The sequence below is a fragment of the Siniperca chuatsi genome, linkage group LG24 (assembly GCF_020085105.1).
Source record: "Siniperca chuatsi isolate FFG_IHB_CAS linkage group LG24, ASM2008510v1, whole genome shotgun sequence".
NCBI lineage: Eukaryota > Metazoa > Chordata > Actinopteri > Centrarchiformes > Sinipercidae > Siniperca > Siniperca chuatsi.
The window spans coordinates 6,046,714-6,070,750 of record NC_058065.1 but is presented as its reverse complement, the minus strand read 5'-3'; the positions used below and the strand labels follow the sequence as shown (position 1 = coordinate 6,070,750).

General features: G+C 41.6%; 2 protein-coding genes across 10 annotated transcripts in view; both read left to right on the top strand.

The window, feature by feature from the left end:
* acadl (acyl-CoA dehydrogenase long chain) overlaps positions 1 to 21,662 on the top strand; it is a 34,282-nt gene extending 12,620 nt beyond the window's left edge. The window contains exon 12 of the mRNA XM_044187308.1: positions 21,614 to 21,662. Coding sequence (XP_044043243.1) covers positions 21,614 to 21,647 — 34 coding nt within the window. The 3' untranslated portion in view covers positions 21,648 to 21,662. The remainder of the gene's footprint in view (positions 1 to 21,613) is intronic.
* The window catches only part of LOC122871846 (microtubule-associated protein 2-like), a 64,494-nt gene that overhangs the window by 2,796 nt on the left and 37,661 nt on the right, over positions 1 to 24,037 (top strand). For all 9 annotated transcript variants that reach the window (XM_044187298.1, XM_044187300.1, XM_044187296.1 and 6 more), the window contains exon 2: positions 22,541 to 22,623. The gene's annotated coding sequence lies outside the window, so the exon portion shown is untranslated. The remainder of the gene's footprint in view (positions 1 to 22,540; positions 22,624 to 24,037) is intronic.

Sequence of the window (24,037 nt, the reverse complement as noted above, 5' to 3'; positions counted from 1 at the left end):
GCGGGAACGTTAAGCATATTTCCCAACGTCAATTCTGGTTAGGTGCGCCGTCAAAGTCCCAAAACCACAGAATTACTCTGCGCTCCACTGAAATTAAGACACGCCATCTTGGCTGCTGCTTCCTCTTGGGCAGGAATTGTATTGGAACAATGTTTGGAATAAAGATCAGTTTCTGGATTTGTTTGTCAATTAATGTAAACTGGTTTGACTCAGTTGTGCTTGTTTGTGAGGGATTGTGTTTGGTTTAATGCGTGCCATGATGGGTTTTAGAGATATTTAAGTGGTGATGTGGATCTCTTTTGTATGTTGGCATGCGTTCTGGTTTAGTGTCAGTGATGTAGGTGAACATAGTGCAGTCTAGTGCCATAGTCGCAGGTGTTTGAGGACTCAGGGTGTGTCTTTGTCCCCTGCTGCTCGTCCCGTCTGAGGCCTTTTGCACTACAGGTGTCTAATGGGAGCAGGCAGAACTGTGCTTTAGTACATGATTAAGTCTTGACTGTGAGAGGGACCTAATCTAATTCACATACGTCAGAGGAACCAAACGGCCCACTGACCTGCATATGGAGCACATAGATGCTGCTGCGTCTTAGCATACTTGAGTGCTAACTAGGCACTAGGAATTTTTGTTGGGCACAGAGGAATAAAATTGTCGACGGGGAGTAAATCAAGGAATGGGAACTAACCAAAGTATAGACAGATTCTTGAAGTTCATTGTTTTTTAGCAGACCTCTCTTGTCGAGAGTTTATTGAGTTTGATAAACGTATGTTTATCTGGCCCAAAGATCCATCCTGTGACCTCCTCGGTACAGGACAGCCTCTCCAACCATTCATCCACTCTGCTTGCCCTTGTACCATCTCCATCTACGGCTGACTAGCAGCCATTCTCCCAAACAAGCCCTGACAGCCAGTGTCTCATTTCATTCCTCACGGACGATGCCCCTCGACAGAGAGGACACTCATGCAGGGCATTCTTACACTCGGCAGCAAACTCCCTCAGATATTGGCATCTATAATATTCTCTGCTGCTCTCTCTTCCGATCTTGCGTTGTAACCATGTTGGCTAATCCATGAGGTCAGCGTGATAATGGCAGGTTTGTACATGAGAGGCTGTAGAAGACCGGGAGTGAGTAGGAAAGAAGTTTATTTCTGAGAGACAAAGAACAAAACGCCACCGCCAAGTTGACTTGGCTTGAGTACAGCAAATCCACTCCATGTTGATCCATGTGCCTCAAACTTATTTCCCTCTTCTAGAAAGCTCTTTATTTAGTATCAGTTTGCGTGGACAAGTGCCAAACAGTACATTCCAAGAAAAAAAATGTGCTGTATGTTTACACAGAGCTATTACAGGAAGTTTATGCGTCTGTCTTAGCGGGGTTATGACATACAGTCCAGCTTTAAATTGCTGTTTGCAGTTTCACACCCCTAATTGGCACATGAGAATGCAGGCAAATGGTCTGTTGATATATTCTGGATAATGTTATGGCAGTGTCTGTTGCTATATGTAGCCAGCTGGGTCGTGCTTCTGTTTTAATGTTAGCAAAGCACCAACGTTTGGCTGTATTTTATAGGCTTTGCAGTTAAAACAGTAAATTTACATGCATTTTTTATTGAGTGACAAGAAACAATTAATGTGTTTTTGGGGGTCAGGACTCTTAGGAGGAAAAATGCAGAAAATAGTGCAGGACATCAATGCAGCAAAACAGGGGAATCCAGTTTAAGAAATCTGGAGACTGTTGCACAAAATGATGAGGTTTTTAGACTACTCTTGGCTGCAATGCTAAAGATGTACAAAATGACTTGACTTCATTAAGTTACTTGACTTTGTGGTGTTTCTTAACATCTTTGAACAGCTCACAAAAACTAATTTTGTTTCCATGAAGCATGACTTCTTGAAAATATCAAAGTCTTAAAAGTAGCCTAAATGATTTACTAGAGGCAGCAGGATATATAGCAGTTACACTGGAGACTGGTCTGGTTTGTCAGACCCTGACCTGGGTTACGGAATAGTCTTTTTCAGGAACTGTCTCTCCCTCTTCATCTCCTTGCAGTTCTCATGCGTTAGTTCCTGTTGTTGCTGTGGCTGCTTTGACATACAGTATGTTGGTGTTCAAGTCTGCTGTCTGCTTTAGTGTAAAACGTTCTTAAATTGTTGTTAGTAACTATTAGATATGTTATCCTGGTCAGTCAAATAAATACACAATACAAATATCGCACACCATTTAGTATGAGGTCATTATATAGGCTGACCTTCTCTCAGCACCCCCAACTGTTCCTTTTTTTATTTCCATTCCAACCTTGTTAATAGAGTTTTATTTTTCCCTGGGTTGTCCACGTTTATATAGCCTGCATGAAACAACATGGTAAGAACGCACAGGGCGAAATAAAATGCGCTTTTTGTAGTCCATTGATGGAACATTGTAGTTTCATTGGCAGACCCACGTCAATAACATCCGCCGTCACATAATTACGCCACCTAGTGTAAGTGCAGTCGGATTTTCTTAGCACCGCAGCTGTCTTTTCCTAAGTTCTTTGAATTCTCCTTAACATCTTTCCTTCACCTCGTGACGTTTTCCATTGAGGTCAAGGAAAAGTGTTCAGGAAAAGACATAGGAGGGACTTTTCGACGGCAGCCCTGAGCCAACGGTGGGAAGAAACCACTAATGAGTCTTATCTTCCTCCTGAATGGGCCAGGGACCTCCTGTTAGCCTAGTGTAGCGGCTAAGCCATGTAGCGCTGAGCCTTTATGATTTCCAGATGTTCAAGCTAAACAGCTAGATTGTTTTCTCCCCATCCTTTTGCAAACAGTGGACTGGCAGCGGTTGTAGGCGTATACATTGGTGTACAGTGTAAGTGTACCGGAGGAATCAGTGAGCCTCATTGTTTAAGTCCATGTATTGTTAGAACATACAGACTCATCAGATTTCTGCATGCTTTCATGAACTTTTTTTTTATATCAATTGCATCTCAATGTGAGTGTGTTTTTTCAGTCGATCCATTGAGGGAAAGGGGTTGGAATCTAATATCATGGAAAAAAAGTCTACAAGGATTGAGGGCAAATTGCTGGGCCTGAAGCTTCCTAAACGAAACCAGAACATCTCTTTTACTGTGTTAGTGTGTGCATGTGTCCATGAGTGTCCATCTCTGTGCCTGTATGCATCTGCTTGTCAGGACCGTATTTTGGATGAATGGAAACCCCCCCCAATTCATAGCAACATTACACACAGCAGCTCTGTAAAGCCAGTGTGAAACGTAGAAACAGATGGACGGTATGAATGCATTGATGGTACATCACGTTCCTGTAAGTCTGTTTTTAACTGGTCTGCAGGAACACAGCAGCTGAGTGTGTGTGTGTGTGTGTGTGTGTGTGTGTGTGTGTGTGTGTGTAGCGGACCTCTTGGCCAGCTTCCAGGAAGGGTTTTTACTGTGACCGCCACTGAATGTGTCTGAAGAGAGACCTACCAGCAAATCTAACATCCTCTCTTAGACACATAGAGGACGATGAAGAGAGATGAAGGATGTAATTTAGGGCAAATCCACCAATAAACTCTGCAAAGCCAAAGTGGGTATCCTGAGTTGTGTTTACACACCTTTTCACTTTTGGGTTTTGTGTCGTTGGCCAGACAAAACAAGCATTTGAAGCATTTTTCACAATTTTTTTTGACATTTTATAGACAAAACAATTAATCGGTTGATTGCCATGAAATTTGACATACACATTCTTATCCCCCTTGGGATGAATTGAAATTATTTTGATGACCCCTTAACATTTCATCTAGCTCCATCATCAGGTCAAAATTTTAATTTGTCAAATACTTTGTGACCAAACACAAAACTAATGAGCCTCAGCTGTACTTTGCATTTAGTGCTAATTTGCTAATGTCAGCATGCTAACACACTAAACTAAGATGGTGAATATGGTAAACATTATACCTGCTAAAATATCAGCAAAATCTTGTTTGAACAAATTCAAAGCAAAACAGAATTTGTTCAAACTAGATTTTGTTGAAAAAGTTACAGCTCTGTAAAAACTATTGATTAACAAAGAAGATACAGGTACAGCGATGCTTTGAGCTAAATGCTAATTTGAGCAGGCTAGCATGTTCACAAGGACAATTTCCACATTATTTCCAACACAATCCACTTAGCCTAATCCTAAACTATGTTGTAGAATTAATCTTGTTCCGTTCATTCGTGGTTCCTCTGCTGCCTCACTTGAGTGACAAGCTAACGTTACTGTAATGCAGTTGCATTTCACAAAGTCAGCAAACAGCCTTACCTGTAGCCACAATTTTTCTACATCTGTTTCATTGAAGCTGAAATGCTTCCTCAAATGACTTCTCAGATCGTCTGGTGTCATGGTTATCCATTCAGCACGGCTCGCTAGTTTCCTCTATTCTGCGTTAGCAAAGAGAGCAATAGCCTAGCAAGAGGGTGGGCAGCCGGACAATGTGTTTTGCAAAAGCCTCCTGCTGAAGTACAAGGCATTTTGAATTTAATGACTGCAAATTCAACAATTAGTTTTTCCCATGTTGGAATGGTAGTGACAGCCCTATTACATAAGGCAATTACAGACTGTTTTCAGTCATTTACATGTATTGTCTTTCCAAATGAAAGAATAATACAAAATAAATAATACATAAAAATACTGCAGTGACAAACAAAACAAAATGTTTATTGCACCCTCATACTACACTGTATTGGGTTTCTCATTCACAAGTATCCTCCTACCCGGGCTGTCTGTGTTGTTTTGAAGTGTTGACTGTGCCTACTGCCCCATTGGTACCATCAAGGGCCCCCCTCACCACGGCAACCCCTGCCATGGAAACCAGCCCCTCAAAGGAATGAAGCTTTTGAGTACCAGTGTGTAGACCCTCTGTGTGGCTCAACCTCACTCTGTAGTAAGAGGATACAGGCAGGAGCTTTGAAAACAGCATTCACACATCATTTTCTGTTTTCTCTGTTCCCTTACCTTTCTCTCCCTCTACACTTTCCTTTCCTATATTTTCCTTTTGACCTAGGAATCCCCCAATTGGGACACAACCTTTGACCCTACCGCACACAACACTCCTCTAATTGGTGTTACCATGGTGATTATTGTCACTGTCACCCTTATACAGATATCAAAAGGGACTAAAAATGGGGACTCACTCATTGTTTGTTTGTTTTTTTGTTCCCATTTAAAATCCATTTCCTCCTCTGTTTGATGCCAGCCATTTGCAGCATTCAAAGGACCAACCATGTTGAGTCAATGGCAGAAACAGAGCTGATGTAAATGTACGACAGGTCATGTATCCCCAAGGCGCTGTCTAGTGGAGGTAGGGTGGGAGACTTCACTGCCTCAGGTCACCCCATTAAATCAAAGCGCATAAATCTTGGTAGAAAAAGGAGCCATTGGAGCATCAACAGATGTTTGTGAATGAGCTCTGGGGAAGGAAAGTGGTCTCTTTTTTTTTAATGCTGACAATAGCTGGTGATGAACTGGAGATCTTGAACCCACAGGCCCAGATGTATTTTGTGTGTTTCTTGTAAGGTCCTATATTCAGTGCCAACTGCAGTCGTACTGTCATAACTTTAAATGATCTGTAGTGACATGTTCACATATGTGTATACATAACATATCAAAGTTGCTTTTTTTATCGTAACTAGTTAGCAGGATGTGTTGGTTATTGTTAAGTTATGTGATCCATCCATAGATATGTTTTTAGCATGTTATAAAGCAGAAATGTAAATTTTAGTGTTGGAGGGGGAAAAAATTAATAAACTAGCTTGGGTAACTGTAAAATCAGTAATAATTTGGAACTACATTTCAAAACAGTGACTGACAATTCACTTGGCAGCTTATAACACCACAATACTATAGCGTGTGTTTAAAGTCAATAAGACAAAGTACTCAGCAAATTCCTTTTAATAATGAGAAACTTTCTGAAGGAAATAGTAATAAAACCTTTTAAACTTAAGCTTTTAAAAGTTACTTTCCCTAATGCATGGTCTTTCTTATTTAAGTCATGCCATATATTCTGGCATCTATATCATATTCAACTGTAGCCCCATAAACTTTTATATTCGGTGTTCTTTGTATTGGTTTTATAGATTGTACTGCAAATACAGTAAAATCTGTTCAGTTTTTGGTCTCACAGGAACAGCAAACCTGTCTTCTGTGTTTTACCTCTGCATCTAAACTGCCTGACATTTTTCATATAGAAGTCTGGGAGCCAACATTTTACTATGGCGATGGGAGAAATCCTGCAGAGCTCAGAGCCCATAGATTACATGACATGAATTTGTATGATAGATCTGCCTTGTTTCTACCATTTCCTTTTAAATTTTTCTCTGTGCGTAAATAACATTTGATGGGCTTACTGTAAGTCAGATTAGAAAACCATGAATTCATTGTTACCAGCATCTGTTTTTTTTTTTTTTTTTTTTTTTTCTGACTATGTAGCACGAGTCCAAACATTACGGACCTGAACTTCAAAGCTGCGTTCCTCAGTATGTGTGATGTTATCTCTGTTGTTGTCATGTCTACAGCAGGCCTGATACTATCTCCTACTACCTATGCACTCTTGTTTCTGTGTTGTATTACATTTAGATTTTGCATGTCTTCAGCGTTGAATAAATGCACAGAAATTCATATAGAAAGACTGTAGCAAAAATAACTGAGTAGCATATTCCGCGGCAGAGTCTGTAATTAGCTGTTTGTCTTGCACAATCACTACTGTTTAAAGCCACCAGCTTTTCCCACTTCTTTTGTCTGCGCGCCGTGGGTTGCCAATTATTGATTTTGTCTCTCCCGAGCCTTCTTTTCCTCGGCTCACCTATCCCCTGCGGGGAAGCAGGAGGACAGGGGGACCCCCCCCCCGTATATCTGCATGTCGACATTCAGATGCTAATCCCCTGCCATCTGCTTTCTACCTCAGGGAGAGGCTGCACGTGATGCCTCCCTGTCTACGGTCTCTACGGGCTAGGGAGGAAAATCCCTGAGCTCCTTGTGCCCTGGGGGCTTGCCAGGCTGATTGCCACCTCTGCACCCTAATTGAGGCACCATGCACCCCCCTTTAGCCCTTTTCTCTCCCACCCTCTTTCTTCAAACAGGGGTCATCCATAGAGAAGGCTAAGAGAGATTCTAAAGAAGTTACCCCCTCTATCCAGGGGCAATGGACCTTAGCATAATAGACCTCTTTTTCTGCATGACCCCTCTCATCGCCTGGTCAAAGAGGCTTCCGGACAGATGAGTTAATCACTGCCGGTGCAGTGTCATACTGTTCAAAACTACCACCTGATCGAATGAAGCAGACGTGATTTACACATAACTTCAGAATTGTTGGAGTTTGGATCCCACTCTTTTGAGTGGGAGATCTTCTCAGGCTTGTTTCTCTGAGTGGCTGCACCTCAACTGGTGTGTGTGTGTGTGTGTGTGTGTGTGTGTGTGTGTGTGGGATTGTGCTTAGATTTGCAGCTCCGCAATGACATAATAGAGTATATTTTGGCAGTCACTGCTGGAAGTTCTTCTTCGTTCTTGTAGCCTGTATTTAGAATTCAATTATTTGTTGAATATTATATATCTAGTGTAGTGTAAAACAACACCTCACATGGATGAAGCCAAAGTGTGGCTGTAGTTCAAAAAACATGCAGTAAAATGGCTGTAGATTTGCATTAATAGCGCTTCTGTATATCTATGATTTGGTCACCCAGCCACTACGCCAGAAGAACTGAAGGCTTTTTTGCTACAAAGGTGTTGATAGCAGACATTGCTGGGTACCATTCAGGTCTACATCTTATGGCAGTTAATCGCTGTCAGTGAAAACCTCTATCTTTAAATGGTGATTTGTAGGTTTTTAGAAAAGCTGAAGGATTCAGTGCTCCCCCTCATATGTTGAGTCATAAGTCTCATACTTGTTAAGGTCGCAGCATGCGAGAAACAGACTAGTTCGTACGGTACGAGGTGTTGTGCGTCCACGTCCAAAGGCAAAAGTGTTTAAACCTGCCGCCATAGAGGGGGCGAGATGGGATTGCACTACAAATTCATGGTGTTCACTCGTTTATACACACGAAAAGTGATTTAGTAGTTACATAAAGATTTTAAAAAGAGGAGCTTGATAGAAGAGTTTTTGGGGGTTCAGTTGCTGTATAAGGATCCAAGGAGCACTTCGTTTGAAGCATACTGACCCCTTAAGGCTAATAAAACCCTTTTAAAAACCCATTCGCTTATTTATGGAAATGCATTATTGGGAATATTAGAGGAGGCTGTTTTTATTTCATAAAAAGCAGACATTATGGAGATAAATGGTTTTCACAGGACACTCATGGGGTTAGCTTAAGATCAGCAGATCACCAACTTGAGCCACAAATAGTAATGAAAAAAAGTGCAAATAACTCAGGAATGAAAACATTACTGCCCTGATAATAGCTGTGATAAATGTCCCCAAAGGTGCACATACTACTTGTGTGCTTTTCCCATCGCAGATCAGATGAAAACTCAACAAAGAGCTGATACAAACAGGAAAGTAAACCGTTCAGATCGTTGACACACAGCCTCCCGCTCCCACCAGCCTTTATCTTCCATATTCTCCCCACTAATTCAGCACAGCTCCATGCGTTTCAAACGGACACGGAATGCATTTTATCGTCAGTAGCTCAAGCCCAGCTATTTCCTGCGCTGGGCGGCATTCCCGTCAACAGACATGTGAACCAGCTGTGATCTAAACCACAAAGGGACGGAGCTGGAGGATCAAGACTCTTTAATCTACATCCATATCTGAGTAATGAAAACACAAAGCTCGGTCTGGTTGAGCCTGCCCTGCATCATTCTGTCTACATGTGACTGTGTCTGCATGTGGCTCTATTTTGTGTGTGAATTACTGCCTCTGTGGGTGTGTCTTTCCATATGTGTGTGTGTGTATGTGTGTGTGTGTGTATGGTTGCGTAAAGCCAAAGTGACACTCAGTCAGTTGCATTCTAGACGATGTCACTCTGCTGCAGAGCTGGCGACGGCGGCATCGTGAATGCTGCTGATGCACTGCTTGGTGTCCCTTTTTGACAGATGAACTTACCTGCACTGGGGTTCACTTTGTCTTTCTGACACTCCGTCACTCTGACTGTGTCATCACTTTCACTGGGCATGAATAAAAAATGACTCACGATGGGAATTCAGATTTTAGCCCAATTTATTGCAAAAGGCTCTAACACTGAACCTTTTATTTCACCTCTACTCTTCACTCTTTATTGTTTATTGACCTTTTCTAGCTGTCTATATGGTTGAGTTCAGCCTGTTTGCAGTTTCATTGATTAGTCAATTATCAATTATGCTTTGAAGTCTTATCAAGCTAAAATGCTAGTTCCAGCTCTGCTAGTTCTTTGTTTACTATGTCCACCATCTTAGTTTAGCATGTTAGCATGCTAATATTTTGTAATTAGCACTTAACACAAAGTACAGCTGAGACTGATGGGAATGTCCTTAGTTTTGCAGGTATTTAGTCATAAATCACAGTATATGACATAAAATTTTGACCTGATGATGGTCCTAGATGAAATATCAGGGGATGAAAGCTCTTACAATTAATCCTGAGGGGAACATGGATGTCTGAACCTAATTTTATAGCAATCCATCTAATAGTTGTTGAGAAATTTCACCCAAAACCACCTTAGGGTGAAAGTAAGGGGATCACCAAAGTCCTTGGCTTGATTCTCAAAGTCAAAAATGTCATTGATATCCCTAAAGCCATGCAGCTACTTGCTAAACAGTGCTAGTCACAGTTCTGCACGCACCTATGTTACAAGACACCCTTCTGTCTGTTTCAGTTGCAGCTGCATATCAGTGACTTTAACCCTTTTGTGAATCTGTCTCATCTGTGATTTCCGTTCATTGTCTCATGGTGTCATTTCTGTCAGGCAGCAGAGGAATCTGTAGAGGAATGTTTTTGGTCAGAATGCAGCGGTACCAGATGCACGCAGGTTAATAAAAACAGGTTCCTTTTTAAAAAGATGAAATATATTAGCTTTTAAAAGTGTTTACCATATATGACTTCAATGTTTACCAAGCTTTTTATTTCCAACTACATCACCCACCTCTCTGCCAATAGATATCTGCCATTGCAGTCGTTGGGTCTTCTTCATTTAACTTTGTTTCCCAAAGGAGCCGTAGCCATAGTGACTCATCTCAGTGTCATGGAAACGAAGTACTATCATTGCAGCAATAACAGCAGCCTCAGAAACCTGCAGGCCATGCAGCGCCACCAGCTGTGCAGTAAAATATTGACTGATTAAACCATTAATTGCACCATTTTGAGTATTTCTAGGCGACACTGAAGAAGACATAAGCAAAGAAATTTCAGTTGTGATTGAATCTCAGGTCTTTTAGACGATGATCCTGACAAATACACCCTCTAGGCATGATCTTGATCAATTTCCAAGCTTTATAATTGGTCATAATGGCACATATGGCTTTACAGAGGCCACAGAAATAATCAGAGAGACGTGTGCTTAGCTGCAGTTGGCACCAAGCATGTAAAGTTGAGTAAGTTAATGAAGAATGACCTCACCCTTGGGTCCCTCAAGTGCAGGCAGCCATTATCGCTTCACCACACCAAACCCCATGTCAGTGCATTATACCTGGGATGCTGCTCTGCTCTTTATTCTTAATAACTCCAGCTTCATTCTTCACTCCCTCCTCTTTTGTTAATGGAAACTGGCAAGAGATTCCCAGGCAACAAAACCCTCCCCACCCGACCTCCCTCATCTGCCTTAAGGGCCTGCTCATATTATTGCCTCCCCCTGCATGCCATCCAAGCTCGCCTCCTACTCGGACCACAATATTGCTGTATCACTTACACTAATAGCCTGCACTTAAAGTACCTCAAGGTGAAAAGCACTGCGGAGATGCTTCCTGTCGATGAAGGAAAGATGTGGAGGGATTGGACATTTGATTGTCCGTGTTTGTTATTAAAATACAGTTTGAAAGCAGTCTTTGAGTTGAGGGAATAGTTACGTTGTGTCTACTACATTATCACTCATTCTGGATTGTCATCTGGACTGGCCGCATTTTTGATGCTTTTTATTTCTTGCCTGCTTTGTTGTGGTTCCTTTTTTTTTTTTTTTTTTTTTTTTTTAAAGGACCATACAAGTGTTTTTGCAAGTTTTAGCTCGTTAACTTAAACTTTGGTTTACATCCCATTTTTGTTTGGAACAGTTTCAAATGATTCCAAGCAGCCGCTGTTTTCAATTAATTTCGGTACAAAATTAAAATTAATTGGCAGACTCTTAAAGTCAATTGGAATTTGAATTCTCTCCACTTTTAGTATTTTCTTTACATGTTTGTGGAAACAGTTTTTAAGCATCAAGTATCTGGGTGGACATTTGAGAGCTGGTGTTGCTAGGTGACGAACTGTCAAGTACTGTGGTGCACTACTGACTATAGCACGTCATAGCCCTGTATAGCCTACGGACATTGATACAAAACATTTTGCTCCCTTTTTTTTTTTTTAACAGGCTCACATAGCGTTTATGTACCCACATCCGTCTCTAAAACACTGAAAAGAAGCTAGAGAAGGTACGAGAGGGGGCCTTGTGCCCATTGTGTCATAATCCATGCAAAAATCAATGCACACTTAAAGTTCATTGCGATTAATTAGTCTGCTTATTGATATTAGTACTGCACAGAAATGAATAGAAATCAATAGCTGCTTGGAATGGTAGAAAAAATACATCCATAACTCAACATGAAAAACTATTTGCATGGTCCTTTAGTAGCAGTTGAAGATTTGTTTTCAATTAAAAACAAAATCTCAAAACACAACACATTGTTATTTATTTATCACGAGGGTGTTGCTTGCAGTTTTTCCCCGCTCAGAGCAGCCAGAAATCAACATCATCTCTATTCCCGAGCGTCCTACCATGACTCATTCTTTTTTTGGAGGATGGGAAGAGGAGGGGAAAAGTGCCGGCTTGCTTGTTTTGGATGCTTTACTGACAGGGCGGTTTCCCATGCCTTGCCTGAAAGACAGAGTTGCCCCATAAGACTTGACAGCTGTTGACTCTAACTTGGGGCTGTGTTTGTCTTTGTTTGTTTGTGATTTATTGGTGTTTACACTTGGCAGCATGGAGCTGCGTGTTTGCAGGCCAGTCCAGTGACCTGCCAGCCCAGGATGTGGGTCTTCGTTGCGTGTCGTGTTTGTCGCCAAGTGGTTTTTTTGTATATATGTGCGTTCACTTACTGTATTTGAATGCATACTGTATCTATGTGCTATCGCTGTGTGTGTGTGTGTGTGTGTGTGTGTGTGCATGCGAGTTGTGACATCCTCCCTCACTGCAGTAAAAGTCCTGTGCAGCTGCCCGAACCCCCTTGATGACTTCCAGAAACTTCCGCTCTTCACTCACTCTTGTCTCAGTGACACGTGTGTCCTGTCTCCTCCAAGCCTGAACACCACAGCAAGTCAACGGGGCTTATCTGCTGTTTCTCAAACAATCCAACATCTGGACTGAAATATCATTTTAATTAACCAAAATTTCCAAAAATCATTTTTTGCTTATTCTTCCTCACATAAAACCAGAACAGTGCCTCTTGCGCTGAAAGTGATTTTATTATTTCGCTTTTCTAAATGCCCATCTTAATGCCAGACGGAACTTTGGCAGTGGCCGATTCTGCAAAACCCTACAATACATTCGAATAGGGAAAGATTAGTTAGAGCAAATGGTTAACTAAAAACACACACACGATTTTGTACATGCGTCCGTCCAGTGTTGCAGTGGGTGAAATCTGATGCTGGACTACAAGATGAAACCTACACATTTGGTATCTACGGCAGGAGTCCCATTAACTCTTTAAACCCATTAAATCTCACTTTAGCAGCAGGTCTGTCTTTCTCCGTCTCTGTCTTTTTCGCATTCTTCTCTTTCTCCCTCTCTTCCCTCTGACTTGCTTACAAACAAGAGCTAGTTTTGTGTATATGTTAAAGGGCACGCTATGTCCTACATTGGCACTGAATGTGGGCAATGAGCCTAAACTGCACTGCAGAATTGTCCAACGTGAATGTAATTCCTAAGGATATTAGGTTGAAACTTTATACATTTTGTTAAGCTGAAGTTAATTCCAAGTCCATGTCCATTTGAGTGTGAGTAATCCCAAGATCCACAGGACAATTACCTTTTATCAACTTTTTAAATTCTAATAATCTAATTTCAAATAGAAAAAAATGTAATCTACCTCAAAGACGATGTCTGAAATGGTCAGACATCGTCTGAAAGTGCTTGAACAGCAGTAAGAGACGTCTTCCTCCCCACCTCAGTTCTCTGCTGCCCCTTATTTGCATTTCTTTATTTGCATATAAAAAATGAAAACGGTAGAGAGCTCACTTCCTCCTCCAGTATCTAATATTCATCTTAGCCTGCTAGTTTTCATTAAGCTGATCTCTGGCTGTCCTCGGCTGCTGGAACTTCCCGACTCTAAACCCCAGCGTCTGACCACTGGTGCCCAGATCTCAGTGCTCCCTGTGTAGGTGCTAATTTAGAGCAGATGGCATGTGGACGCCAAGGCTCAGAACTCCCATCAACAGGAAATGGCTTAGAAACGGGGTCATCCCTGCTACAAATTACAGCCGTTTACCTTACCTTGCTGGTAACCTGCCTTTTCAACGATCCACTGAAAAATTATATTATTAGAGAGACACTCAAGGCAAATGTCAAATACCGCATCAACACTCTCTTCTACTACTTCTATTAGTTTGCTTTGCTGCATTCAGATGCCCTGCAGGTACGGCAAGGATCGTACAATCCAGCAGAAGAGCAAGACAGCTACCTAAATTAGAAATTGAGCACCTGAAGCCAAAGTTCTGCAACAGAGGTTTTCAAACTGTAAGGGGGGTGCGGGAGAGTTGCAGCGGAGGTGGGGAGGGCAAAGATGCTGAATGAGCTGCGAGGGACAGGTGCATTCCATTGTTCCAAAAACTACAGGAAGTTAGTTAAGTTTAGTCTAGTTAGTTTGGCCCGTTTATCAACACGGTGAGCAGCTGCAGTGGCAGTGACGCACAGCTAATGGAGGCAATAGGCTATTAGTGCCAGATTGCTGCAATTTGGTCAAGAATTAGTCATAACTCGGACAAATCTGAACACACAGACATGATACACACAGCTTTTAGATTCAGTATGACTCACACTTTCCGAGGATATCGTTATCTCGCTGAATAAATGGCCATAAATCCCAGATTTCAATCCCATTTCATTATCAGAAATAATAGGAAAAAGAAGCTTGTAACACCAGAACTTCCCTGAGATTATTCACCTGAGACCCTCACATTTTTAAGGTTTTTTTTTTTGTTTTTTTTTCAATATTAAAGTAATCCAGTAAAAGATGTCCATGGGTGCATTACATTTTTAATAGTGCCAATTTGCCAAAATATAGGCTAAAAATGAAGGTGAAGTTGTAGCCCACAGCATAACTCACAATCCATCGAACATTAAACGTTGTGTTTACATCCCCCGAAGCATCATGGGAACTGTAGGGTGTGTGTCAGACTTTGAAAACCCCTGTTCTACTATAATGACAATTCCTAATTTGCTAGTCCCAGCTTATTTAAACACACTTTTCTGTGTTTTAGATAATGTGAATTAAATATCTTTGGGTTTGGTCAGACAAAATAAGCAGTTTGAAGACCACACCTCCAGCTCTGGTTAAATTGTGATGGGGAATTTTTTACTATTTTTCTCACATTTTGTACATTGATTCATCGATTTTAATATGTAAATAACTGTTAGCTGCAGCTGTTCTGTGCTGTTTTTCTGCTTTTACTACCCAGTGAAGTTTTACAAGGGGAATAGAGAGGACAGTGTTCCCTGTGAGTAAAAAGCATGTTGTGATTTTTCCATGGAGTAATACGGGATCTTGTACGGTAGCCTGTGTTTGAGTTCAGCCCAGGGTGTAGGGACGACTTCAAAGCCCACGGACACACCCTGTGGTTAGTGCAAAGCCAGGCACACGCGAGCTGGAGCGTGTATATACACACACACACACACGATATATATGCCATACACTCTATATTGTAAAGCAGGCACACACCCTCAGACAAGCGCAAATTTATTTAAGTCCATAAAAACAGTTGACTGTGTTCTAACCCCTGAATTCCCCCACAGTCGTAGCATCAGCCCCCCTCCACCCGCCTCCCCCTTCTCCTGCTGTAAAACACACACATGCACACACAGTCTCTCCACTTCCTGTCTATTTCTTTCTGAGGCATATTTCACATTTGAGGAATTTCCTGTGTTCTGCTTATATCACAGAGGAATAACTGTCCAAGAGTAGTGCGCGCGCGCGCACACACACACACACACACACACACACCCTCCCACACTGGCAGGCTAAAGATGGCCTGTGTGTGTGCCTCCACGTTGCATACATGCATATGAATGTGAGTGATGAGACAATATGCACCCCTGAGAGGCCATCTTGCTGGGTGATAGAAAGGAAGAATTACTTTCCATCTATCACAGTTAATCATTTATCCAGTGGTGGTCCAGCTGTAGCATATAAGAAGGGTATTGGACATTTCCATGCACATATGTTATTGGTTGAGTTTTCAGTTCTGTTATGAATGGCAGGCTGGTCATTGAGATGGTGTGACGCTCACACTTGGCAAATGAGCAGCCTGCTATTTGCTCTTGGCAGTTGCAAACAAGGAAAGCTGCACTTTCACAAACCACTTAGGTTTTTATGCACTGAAGTGCTTTTTACGAGCCCTGATACAGTCGCACTCTCTGAATAATGACGAGCGGCTGGGTTGTCGGGTAATTGTGTCAATATCATGGAGTAAACTGTTTCTTTTCCCAAAACATTAAGGGAGCTGAGTTCATCTGGCGTGTTATTCTAATGTGACTGTAAATAAATTATCTAGCTTTGTCATCTTTTTCTGGAGAGTCATTTTTATATAAAGACCCTAACCCTAGTTCTGCCATTTATTATCCGTTGATTAAAATGCACCCAATTCATTAAAGCATTTATATTAGCCACTTTAAACACCAATAGTCTGGTAAGTCTTTTCAAAAAGCTACTGGAGCACAGGAAGGGATCAATTTTACATTTGTAGCCGATTGTTAGGAATAGATACAATTGCAGTGCACACAACAAAGCAATAATCACATGGCAGCAAAGATGGTGACAAAATTAGACTTCCTGCTCCATCCCTCCTACATAAGAGGATAAATTTATTTTTTTTGTAGCTGGTCAGGGCTCATGTTTGACAGAAGCAATGGACAACAGTTTGGACACATTTTTCTTTTCACCTTTTGAACATTTGGCTGATGCACTCATCCACAGCCTTGCGACTAACTGAATGAGTCCTCCCTTAACAGGACCCTGTATTTTAAGATGGAAACAACTGCTTTCTAAATTAGTTCTTGAGATTAAATGTGTTCAGTTGTTGGTGAACTAATCTTTAACACCAAATCTTCAAGCTGAACTGAGTCACTGACAGAATCAGTAGCTTGTAGCACTGGAGCTCTGAAAGCACCATTGTCAATTCAGCCATGAGTGGTGAACCATATAAACAGTGCTTGTATAGGTTAGAAGTACATGTAACAGTGTTCTGTACAACAACTGTTTTTGTTTTATGACCATTTAAAATGAAGTAAAGTCCACATATGACCCTTCATCACAGGCTACAGCCTCAGTCTGGACATGAGCTGTGATCACTTCAACCAACATTTTTTTAGAGGCCTGCAGAGGTGAATTTAACCATAATTTTGCAAGAATAATTAGAAAAAATAAACAATTCTGTATAAATTTACTTCACTATCCCTTTAATCATGTATTTTTTTTAACTGAACTAAACAATTATTTAAATCAACAAATTTGTCATTTGTTATCTCCACCTCCCCCTGAGATATTAATCCCTGCACTCTTACGTACAGTATAACTGATAACTGGTGTTTGGGATTGTGACATGATCAGCCGAGCGGAGCTTGTGCACAGGACTCAAACAAGGTGTAGGACTTTGGCTTTGGTGTGAGTCATGCTGTTGTGTCTATATGCAGAGGGCTCTGAGGGGATGGAGAGGATCAGCTTGTGTGTCTGGTCTAGCCGCGCTGAGCAGACTCACCTTTGACCTCCGACACCAGAGTCCTGAAGCAGCTTTTGATCAAACAACGATCTGAGTAAAAGACTCTGACAACATCATATGTCTTTGAAAACTTGTTGTTATTGAGCAAATTGAAAGCTCTGGAAAATATGAAATGCGGAACAAGGGAGCTTTTGAACCAGTGGATGAAATTCATCGCATAAAAAAGGAAATTACTTCATCTAATAATCATAAATAACTTTCATGAACTTTGATGAAATTATATGAATGGTAAATGATTGACCTGGCAGAGCTTGAGACAGATGAATGGCTGTAAACCTTTTTGAAGAGACAGCCAGATCAGCACGGATTTGGGTAATTAGATTTCCATGCTCTTAAATCTAATTTACTATTTGGTTAAAGTAAACAACAAAACAAGCAGTTGCCACTGTATTTTCTACCATTTCAAGTCAAAAGGAGCAGTTGTTGTGGGAATTGGACATCGCCCTCGTGCTGGAAAGAGATTGCTCTTGTGGTCTTGCTGGTGCTATAGTGGTGATCCGATCCTCAGTTATTAACATGCGTCTGCCAGTACGAGCGATTACTAGGTCCATGTCTGGGTGAAAGTATTAACATGGCACTGACTGTGAGGCTTACAGTTATGTAGTCAGGAGACTAAGCATGAATGCAAACATGTTATTAGAGTATTTATGAGATTTAAATTTCAAGAAACAAAACTACTAGTGGTTTTTGAGTATATAAACCACAGATTTAACACATGAAGATCAGTTTACTTGTCATAAAAACACTACTCAGCCTGTAAAAACAGTTTTATAATGTCTTATGTGGCTTATGAGCTTCACCACATCTGAGAAAATCCATGCCACCTCAGTCTCATGCCCAAATTCAAGATAACCCTGATGACATCACTATGACACCATCAGGGTTATCTTGAATTTGGGCATGAGACTGAGGCGGCATGGAGTTTGGAGTTCCTAGAAATTTTCTGAATTCTATAAACCGTTGAGAGATTTGCTCTGATGCCATGCTTAACATTTAGTCATTTACATGTATGTCTCAACTTTCCTCGGCTTCCTGGCCTTTTTGTCCCAAAGCGCTAACCCCTAATCTTTAATCAGTATCTGTATTCATATCAACTGCTCTCTGCTCTCTCGTGAACCACAGCAGTTCAAGTTATACGGCAGCATACTAAAACAGAGCTGCAATTACAGCTTCAATGACACTAGTGTTTGATGATGCAGAACTGAAGCCACCGCTGTTGTGTTTTCAAGCACCTGCAATAAATGTGCCCGCTCAGTGAAACCCAGCTTGAGCTAATGCTGCCTTCTTAAAAAGCTTGAGTCATGCTTTCAGAGGGGGTTGGATGAGGTGACAGCTTGGGAGACAGCTTTTTGGATATGAAGCTACACCTGCAAGTCTGGAGTTCATAGGCTAAATGAATTCCAGTATTAGTCAGCACCTGTTTGTTATCCGGAAGAAGCAGATGATGATTAATTTGTTAGAAACAGGCCTCATTCTTGTATTTTTGGCTGATTCGGTGCCCAGAATATCGTACGGTTTTTGGGCTACAAAATTGGAGTAAAAAATAAATGCAATACTTCATCATTGAGATGCTGTCTCTCTCAAACAACACATCAAACAGGAGTGCTCCAGACTTACACATTTTCTGACCAGCTATGAAATCTACCGTCCAAATCTGGATGAAGGGGTCCAGGCCGATTACGCCCAAAGCCTACGATGATCCATTCGGCTAATCCTGATCATAGTGTGTTGGCTGTGCCCCAATCTCACTGCTGGGGGAGCAGGCAACAACCGGCTATAGTGATCAACCCCACACCCCCCACTTCTAATAGAGCAATGAGATTGACCTACCTTTTCATTTGGGATTAGATGTAAAGTTTTATTGTGACCTTTGAGTTACATCCTGTGATAACCATATGCACCTTTTTGCTTAAAGAAAGTGATTAAATCTGTCACTGGAATTAACAAATTTTACTTGTGTCCAGTAATTTATAATAATAAACAAGAGGAACTGCACTATGTCAAAAACACTGAAAGTTGTTTCTCCAGAATTTCTAAACCTATACACACCTGTGAAAGTGTAATTACCTCACCATATAAATGTTATATGGTGATGCCATTGTTCCATCTAAGGTGGTTTCACTGCTCTAAATGTCTCAGAACATGCTTTAAATATTCTTAAAACACAGTGTACTCTTGTACTGCCTGTGCACCTATTTAACAAGGGTGTGTCTGATGTTTAACTGTCCATACTGTACATCCTGCTCAAACACGGGGTAAACAAAATGTGTAATCTTGTGACGGCGAGTTCAGCCTGCCGCTGTGTCTGACCGTCCGGTAGTGGAAGATTGGCGTTAGCGCGACTAGCATCTGCTTTCTGGCAGCGGAGGCTGAGGGGAGATTAGATGCTAGTGTCTATGCTAGCTGGCTCTGCAGCTCTGGTCCTGGCCTCGCTCTCTAATCAGTGCTGGCAAAAGTCCTCCCTAAAGGCGGCTGGCGTTGACAGGACTGTCTGCGCCTCTCCACTCTGCGAGTCTCTCCCTCCCTTGCCACCCAACCTTCCGTTTGTTCTCCTTCCTCCTTATCTCATATCTCTCCTCTCTCCTTCCTTTTACCCTAAACCCTTGTTTCATCATGAGCACTGAATCCTCTCAATAAATATAAAAATTGAAAATTATCTCATAATTCAATTTGATAGCAGGATTATTTTTCCGCTGCCATTTTAAATGTCTCATTTGCTTTCTTTAAACCTGATCCAGTCCCTGACGCTGACAGGTTGATTACAGTCTTACACTGATGGCTCTTTCCACCCCCCTGAAACAGGACAATCTAATGATGGGACTGGGAAAGGATGTGATGTGGAATGGAAGGAGCAGTGCTGGCTTCCTTTATTTCTTCCCTTCCTCTAATTTTTTAAGTGGTTTTGGGAACCATATGACTGTATCCTTTATGATTCAGCCTCACATCAACCTCAGTGGTCTCTGAGGTTTGGCGATCATGTTAGGGAGTGTCTCTTGACATCAGTCTGGTCATACTGGTTTGTTTTAGTGGGTTAATTTATTTCCCTCTTAAAGGATAGGTTCAGAAGTCTGTTAATACAATACTATCATGCCAAATGTATGTTGAATGAGTTATTGGTCACCGTAATCATTCCTCCAGTTCATACTGGCCATAAAGCAATCCCTCCGTAGTAAGGGTGGGCTAAATGATACCTAAACTATTGACAGTAAGTCTTTGTTGTTGATGTGTTTGAGTATCAACACTAGGATCAATACCAATATAGATCCATATCACATTAGATGTACTAGCATGGCAATCTTTGCTTTTTTTTTCTGCTGTTGTGTGCATGTTAGTTTAGAGAGCTCACACAACAAATTTTTTTTATTTTACCATTAAAAGCTGTTCTGTGTGTTAATTTGTATGTGATAAACAGAAAATAGGAAAAAGACATGAATAAACCTAACAGGTATTTTTGGCCTACTTGGGGGCAACGGAAACAAGCTGTAAACACCACACTGACATCTAATCGCTAACTAATTGTGTCTGCTGTTTGGTGCTGGGCAGGTAGTGTACAGTGGGTTTTTACAGCTGCCTTCTGCTACCAAAAACAACACTATGAGAGCCGTAAGAGTGAACTCAAACAGCGAAGTTGCATGTCAGAAAACCATAGCAATGACCCAAAAGATGCTAGCACATAGGCTACAAGTAGTCATGTAATCCATTATTAATATAACGATGTGGAGCGCGCTCCCCATGTGCAGGGCTGGTCCCTTGCCGCGGCAGCCCGGGTTCGGGTCCAGCCTGTGCACGGCCCTTTGCTGCATGTCATCCCCCCTCTCAAATAAAGGCAAAATGCCTAAAAAATAATCTTAAAAAAAACAAAACTCCATGTTGATTATAGCCACTTTAATGTATGGCAAATATTTTGCTTGTATTAAAAATATATTCAAAACTAGCCTATTAATGACGCCTTCACCTCGTAAATCATAACACATTTCCCTCCCCTACAAGGGTATAGATATTGGTGATTCTGGCCCTGGTATTAATTGTCATTGGATCAAAACCCAATTTTATGGTGTGCCACCAGTACTTTGTAGCACAACTCTACAGTTAAAGATGTGGGACAAACTCCACAGTCCTCCAAAGTTTCGCCAACGCTAATATGATGCTAGCCAAATCGAGTTCCAGCTACCGGTTGCAGGTTTATTCCTGGTGTTGTGTCCCGCTAACAAATGAGCCTCCCTCCTCTGCCGCTCAGCAAAGAAACACTGTCTATCAATACTCAAAGAGGGGATTTTGTACTTAAAGGCCATAACTTTGGAAAAGTACCCACTTGATGTCCCACTTCATGGCCACTATGGAGAGGAGGAATGATTACAGTGACCGCATGAACACATGAGTGAAGATAACCTATCCTTTAATTCACATGTTTGTTTTAACTTTCTATGTTAATGTATCCAGCTGTCCAAATTTGTACTCATTCATTCTTTTGATTCATCTACTCAGCTCATAATTTCTGTATTTATTCACAGCTTTGACATCTCGAGTACTGCGGGTGATGGATAGCTAAAGGCTGGGACCATTGTGAGCTTCTGGACTATAAATATATTTCATTTCATGTGGTTTGAGGTTGGAGTAATGAGCAGGGAATTAGGCTTTCAGCAGTCAGCGCTCGGTGCTACTGAGTTGTATGCTTTTGCTCTGCTTGTCTGGCCTCTGCAGTCGCTCTCTCTCTCTCTCACTCACTCACTCACTCACTCACTCACACTCACACAGACCCTCTTTTCCCACTCCTTCCCTCTCTCTGCCTTTGTTTCAGTGCTGCTGCTGCAGTTGGCCATGCCTGCAAATGAGCACCAGGACAGAGCAATTATTCAGCATGGGACAAGCCCCGCACCCCTCCTTGATACACACACATATACTCATGCTACACTCGCTGTCATGTTCAGATGTTTCATGCATTCATAATGTGGACGTCTTTGAGCAAAAGAGCAGAATTTTACGGATGAGATCAACACAGAGAGGAGAATGAAATATGCCTCTGAAAATTTCTTGGATAGATAGATTTATCTTGGTGCTCAATTCCCTCAGGGGTGGATGAGCTTCATATCCCTCTCAAACATGAATTAATGTGACTGAAACATGCACACAAACATACACACACATTTCTTGTGCTCAGACACTGCAAAACCCTCCCCCCAAATGCAATGGAGACACTGGTTTGGTGAGTGTGTGCTTGTGAAGGGGAGGGTGGAGATCTACATGAGACAGCATGCCGGGGTTCGTGTGAGGGAGTGTGTGAGCTGCAGCAGTGTGCTTGCCGGCTCCGCTACCCTGGCAAAAAAAGCATCAGCCATCTCTTTCAGTGTGGCGCTGCCCCTACGACTGCTGTTCGCTCTTTTTTTCTGTCTCTCATCTTTTTTTTCCCCCTGTCTTTTTTTTTTCTCCTCTCTCTGCAGAAGCCGCTGCCTCGCCCCCCCCCTCGCCCCCAGTGTACTCTCTTTGCAGACAAAAAGCTGGAATAACTGCCCTACTCCACCAGGTAAGACGTTATATTTTTCCTTTGAGATCTAAGCACATGCATTGGATTCTTTTTTATTGCTTTATTGCTTGAAAAATCACTGCAGAGATGAAGAATGAATTGTGGCATCAGTTTTTATAGCAGCAGTAAATAAGAGGAATATTAGCATTAATAGCCAGAAAGGGGAAATCAAAAGTATTTCCTTCTTTTGTTGGTAGAAACTGGGAGCCAAGTACCATCTTTCCTTTCTCTTCAGTTTCTTCTTCTCTCCCGAGCATGCCTATAATCTCTAATCACTGTCTCCCTGCATATCATCCCCCCTTTGTTTGCAGAGATTCTAATTATTCAGGATATTTGCTGCTGACATATTCCAATAATAGAGTGAAAGAGCTGATGTTGTGATAAGCCAGGGGCTGTTTCTGTGTTTTGGTGACCTATAGTCTTTGTGACGTACCTCGTCTAGACATCACTGATTATTCAGCCAGCAGGACAGCACAGTTCACCCTGAGTGTGCTGCTGCTGCTGCTGTGTATGCATGTGTGTGTAAAAGCAAGAAATATAAAACCCTTAAGGATAGGTATTATCTCCAGTGATTTTTGTTCTTTGGAACAAAGCATTATTTCAATCTGGAATAATGGCGATTGTGATATATTTAGAGGCTGAGGCTTTGATGGCATGTGGCTGTTTGCGGTTAGCGACTCATAGCCAACAGATTGTTGGTGGTTTCTCCGTGGGAGTGACACCAAACCGAGCGAGACCGCAGGACACATTACCCTGCCTGTCAGCGTCGGCAGAGCTGGCTGTCACAAGTTTGCTGATGGCTTGGTCGGAAGGAGTTTTGGGGCAGACGGGGGTTTTGATGTGAGCAGGTGGTGAAAGAGTGAAACGCCAACTCCCTGTATTTACCTTTTTTCTCCCACCCTTTCTTTTCTTCTTCCCTCCCGCTATGTTTATTCCTCCCTCTGCATCTTCCTGCCTTTATCTGTTTTGATCTCTCATCTCTCTCCTACTCACCCTCTCTCCCCTTTTTTTGTCTTTCCCTTTTCTGTGTTTGAGCCAGGATTGTCTGGGAGGGGTCAAATGGGCCCAGTAGTACTTTTCTAGCCTCATCCAAGAGGGTTAATAAACATATCATTTTGTAGCACTCTTTTTCAGAGTAATGAGAATTGAAATAAAACATACAGATTTAGATATAACTTCTTTTTGTCCTCACGAAATCTAAATGAAACAAATGAAACAAAACTGTATGAAAATGATAAAATCTTATGGATCAAAAATAGTGTGATCAAGAAAATACACCCATTTGTTTCACCTGGGTTTAACCGTGCCATTGACAAATATTTTTATCAGTCCTTATATCACCCGGGAAGCAAAAGAATGAGCAAGACCTGTTGCTCGTGTGACTAAATCTGGTACTTTATACATCCATGTACGA